General features: G+C 31.0%; 1 protein-coding gene across 3 annotated transcripts in view; it reads right to left on the bottom strand.

Moving 5' to 3' along the window:
* Positions 1-1,193: 1,193 nt before the first annotated feature.
* The window catches only part of LOC106463179 (DNA (cytosine-5)-methyltransferase 3B-like), a 92,249-nt gene continuing 88,388 nt past the window's right edge, over positions 1,194-5,054 (bottom strand). For all 3 annotated transcript variants that reach the window (XM_022390621.1, XM_022390620.1, XM_022390618.1), the window contains exon 22: positions 1,194-2,964. In XM_022390621.1, the coding sequence (XP_022246329.1) occupies positions 2,733-2,964 (232 nt within the window). In that variant the 3' untranslated portion in view covers positions 1,194-2,732. The remainder of the gene's footprint in view (positions 2,965-5,054) is intronic.

The raw sequence follows: 5,054 nt of genomic DNA on the forward strand, positions 1-5,054 counted from the left end.
CTACCTAACACAATATTTATAAAAGTCTAAGTATTAATATTGTTGCAAAACACTTATAAGTACATTCCATAACTTGCTATAGGAAATTCGATATATTTCTAAAATACATGACACTACCAATTTTTATTAAAACATTCTGCCAAAATTAGCCACATTTATCCTAAATCTATGTTATTAATAACAATTATGTTTGGATAAATTATTCCTTTATTCAAACAAATGCATAATTCTGAAAAAGAATGGAAATAACAGGAACGGGTCTTCACTTTTAAGTCAATAACGTATAACAACATTAACCAAAAGTTTCTTAATAATATGGGGCACGTTATTCTTATGCGCAAACCAATTAAGCTAATTGTTCAGGACCTACACTTATAACCACACGAAGCCCAATGTCAAGAAAACGACGAAAAAGGCAATATTTAAGAATTAGTTACCCTGAAATAAGGTACGCTTCTTGAGTTTAATGCCTATTATATATTTTTGCAGTTTGTAAAACAACTGTAAATACCGTTTGACAAAAGGCTTTAAAAACAAACATTTCAATACTCGAATATTTCGGCGCCCTCTCATGGGCGTCCGCAGGAAGGGACAAGAGAGGGCATTTGTCCTTCTTACATTTAAAAAATTGCACGTATTATGACGTAAATTAATATCGTAGTTAAACTAAATATTTTTAGTAATTTTTATTAGAACTGTAAATTTGTGTTTGAGTTAAACACACATAACACATTATTTTAGTCTACTGACTTAAATTGTAAAAGCTGATCCTCTACATACATGTTTTGCCTCCCCTCCCCCCGAAAATATTTCTGTGGGCGCCCTCTATCTAAGATTGATTTGTAATCGACTTAGGTGGAATATAATAATTGAATTATTTAAGTTAGATAAAGGCGGAATGTAATGACTGAATTATTTAGCAAAAGACTCTGTGAACTAGAATCCAATATTAGTAGCAATTACATATTTCTATTCTAAGTCAGTAATTCAGGAAAAAAGTCCGTCTAAATACGTTTAAGTATGTTTATAATACTCTATGATAAATAAAAGAAAAACGAAATAATATCTATGAGGTTTTACTTCACCATATAATATTGTGCATTAGGCCTCTACATCACAGATTCTCTTTCCATTTTCACCTATGGTGAAAAAGAAAATAAATCTAATATATATTTAAAAAAATTAGTTAATTAAAAAATTCGATAAAAGAGCTAAAATATAAACTTTCTTGTAAACTATAAAACTACTGAGATGACTAAAAAACTAGGGTTAAAATAATGATACGGGGGCCCTATACCTGTTACACTTTGTTTCTAAGTGCGTACCCCTACTATGTCTCCATGTGAGTTTTGTTGCACAGACGAATACTATTACTGAGACAGAGTAACAATCTCACATTGCACTGAACTGTTTTGCCCAAAAAATAATTTGAAAAAGCAATAAATATGAATGCATAAAACCTTCTTTGGTTAGGAACCTGAATAAAGGCTATTGCAAAAGATTTTGTTTCTCTCATTTCAAAGTGCCGTGACTGTAGATTACAAAGCCATTTTGTAGGTTTTTGTGGGTATCGAATAATTTTGAGATGATACAAATTTGGTCTTCTAATTTTTGTAACATAACACCAAATTTTTTTCGTACCCTTTTAATTTTTTTAGAAATAGGTATCTAACAAAAGATAATTGAAAATATAGAAAGAAAACATAATTACAGTTTATATTAATTTCTTTACCAATTGCCCAAAATGTAATTGAGACAACTGAGGGAAGTAAAACCAGAATTATAAATAAATTTTCTGTTTGTAATAATTCAGCTAATCCTTTCGATTTTACAGATTAATATTTTCAATTAAAACAAGAAAAAATAACACATAAATCTTTAAATTAATTAGTTTGTTGAAAAGTTTGTTTTATTCTGACGATAATGATGGGAACTAGTAGAGTTAGTACTTGCTTTCAATGAGAAAGATAAGCAGTTATTAGATGTAGAAATCTTATAAGTCTAAGTATCTCTTACAACAGGAATGATGAAAATATTTTTTGTTCACTTAATACAATGATATTTCCATAAAATCATATTTAATTAAGAAGTCTAATAATTGTAAGAGATAACTGTTTGTTTATTTTCCATAAAAATTAAAGTAAAAGAAAAATTATTATTAAAGTTTACTGAAGATAATGGAATATTCATACCCAAATAAAAGCAAAGAAAATGCCATATTTGTACAGGAAAGAAGATAGTTGTTCATCTAATATATAAGTGTCTACAATGCAATCCCGAATAATTGGTTCCAGAAGTAATAACAAAGGCCATTACTTACTTCCTTTGTTAACATGAGATTTTATGCTTGTGGTCAGAGTAATGTAGATTTTTTTATCAGATATGGATTTGAATTCGATGTACCAGACTGCTATCATATTTTCACAAGAAACAGTCTGAATGTAAAAAAAAATGCAAGTGAAACCTTTAAAAGATAAAAATAGCTTACAAAAATCAGAAAAGGCTAATGATTAAAATGGCAGTGTAAAAACAGGGATATTCCCCAGTACTGCTGTGATTAGGCATAATTCTTATTAGAGACAGAATAAAAACACTGATGTAACATAACAATTCAGTTCTAAAACTATATACATAATGTGTATATGAACAGAGACTGACACATACTTTAATTCAGAATTCAAAAAAAAGAAAAAGTGTTATTTTAATTAGATAACTACTGAACCCCATTTTACTCAGGAAGATGCTGGCATGACAACAGTGTTACCTGTTGTAGCAATGGGGGTAACTATTGTAGATATGGTGGTTGGTGATGATAATGATGATGGCACAAGTTTGAAAAAGTTCTTCAATGGTGTGAAAAGGTGTTTGATCACAGGTACACTCCATGCTTTCCCAAGCAACTGCTGACGTCGACCAAGTGGGATATTTCCTGCATCAGTATAGTGTCTTGGAAAGCCAAAGACCCTGAAAATGTCAGTTTTGTAGCATTTACTGAAAAGGTATTCTATCCTATCAAATAAAACATTAAAAGTAGTATCTAGTAAATCATTACAAAAAACTATTTGTAAACACTTCTAGCATTAGTAAAGAAAGTAATTAACAAATGCATATGGCTAGAATTGGCTGATCAGCATGCAACTGCTACCTTTTTTATAATGATACTTGTCTCTGTACCAGAATATAAATACTTTGAGGCACACATAATCAGGTATATTTTATTCATAATTGTAGTGACCCTTTGTTTTCCTATCTCATGTACATTATGAGCCACTGCATAAAATATCTGAAGCAAGCAGTGGTATTGTAATGACATATCAAAATACGTAAAGTTACAAAACTAAAACATTCTTATCAGCACCTAACTGACTTATCTCAGACTTATAAAACATATGTCTAAGTGGGTAGACAAGATGGAAATGGTGATATATCTGTCAGTGTTAAGAAATCTGCCTAAATTTGGACTTAACATTAGTAGCTTGAAGCCAATACTCATTTACTTACAGTGTATACTCTAATAGCTAAACTACCAGAACTTGTACCCCAAGTAAATAACCACTATCTTCATTCTTGAACCTACTATAAAGCATTCTCAAGCTGTCAATACAACTTCTGCAAAATGTTAACATGCAAGACAGTGGCCTTAGGCTATCAACACACAACACAGTACCTTCCTTCCAACAATACACTAGGTCATCTGCTGAAACAAACTTCTACAGCTTAATTTATCATACTACTCAGTTAAAACTGCCCTCAGGGATGAGATGACTATTGTCATATAGCAATATAAAAGATGTTTTTTTTTGTGGCAGCTGCTACTTATGACAGTATTAATAAGACTATGAATGTGTTGATACAAAAATTGACTGATTGCTGATTAATCAATTACCAATAATTGACTAGTTACAGTTTTAATTTTCCCTACAATTACCTAACCCATTTACTGACAGTTTTTAAGAAAATTAGGTAGCCAATTGACAATTCACTTGCATTTCATTCATAAACCACACCTAGTCCTAGGCCTAACATGTTGGGTGATTTTGCATTCAAATAAGCATGAAGGAAAACAACAACATCAATGTTCAGTCTTTTGGACATTATCATATATATGGGAATGGGTTTCTTTGAACAGAAATGGGTTTAATGCTTTTTAATTCTAAAAACTTATGAGTGAAAGCAAGGAAGTATATGTTATAATATATCAACCACATTACATTTGTCATATCCAGTGCTAATGAGGCCTTTTGCACAATACCAGGCCTCATCATGTCAACTATGATGTGGTGTACACAGCAGTAGTCTAGGTGTTATTTATCTTATCAGTTTTCATGAACAACTACTGTCATGGAGTGCATCTTGCACATCCACAATCACTGTTCACAGTGATTAACACTGAATTGTTACAATTAATTACAGGAATAAAAACATATGAGTTACATTGCTTCATAATTGTTAATTGTCACAAGTCAAGCAGTGAAGTAAAGTGTATGCTAAAAAAATTTATAAAACGATTATTTTTAGAAAATGCAAAAACGTTTTCCACAATTTCCAGGTGATTAGAATGTAAAATAACATCCAAAATCTAAGACAACCTAAAAATTATTTTGATTTGGCAATTCCTTTTAAAATTCTGGCCATGAAACAGTTTAAATTCATTGTTTTTATTATTCCAATTGATTAGTTTTTATGTCCAGTAAACTAATCACTGATTATAAAATTAAATAATTGCTAAAGCCCTTGTCAAGATAGCCCTACAACTGAAGTTTCACAGATCCAATGCATCTACAACTACAAAGCATGGAGCACATGTGTGTGACAAAAGGTAATGGACCATAAATCCTCAGATTCACAGGTAGTCATGCTAACCACTAGGGCACATTCAACAGGAAAAGTATCAGGTCGTCAAGAAATTAATGTCTCGTTTTGGAACACTTTCATTAACCACCTCCCAAAAAACGTACATCACGTATAACAGTTAAATAAACTGCCTAAATGTCAATTATTGTAGCCTATATAATGTGTATTGTTTAGTATGCTCTAATCCCTTATAGTGACGT

Source organism: Limulus polyphemus, unplaced genomic scaffold, assembly GCF_000517525.1.
Source record: "Limulus polyphemus unplaced genomic scaffold, Limulus_polyphemus-2.1.2 Scaffold1342, whole genome shotgun sequence".
In the NCBI taxonomy this organism is placed as follows: Eukaryota; Metazoa; Arthropoda; class Merostomata; order Xiphosura; family Limulidae; genus Limulus; species Limulus polyphemus.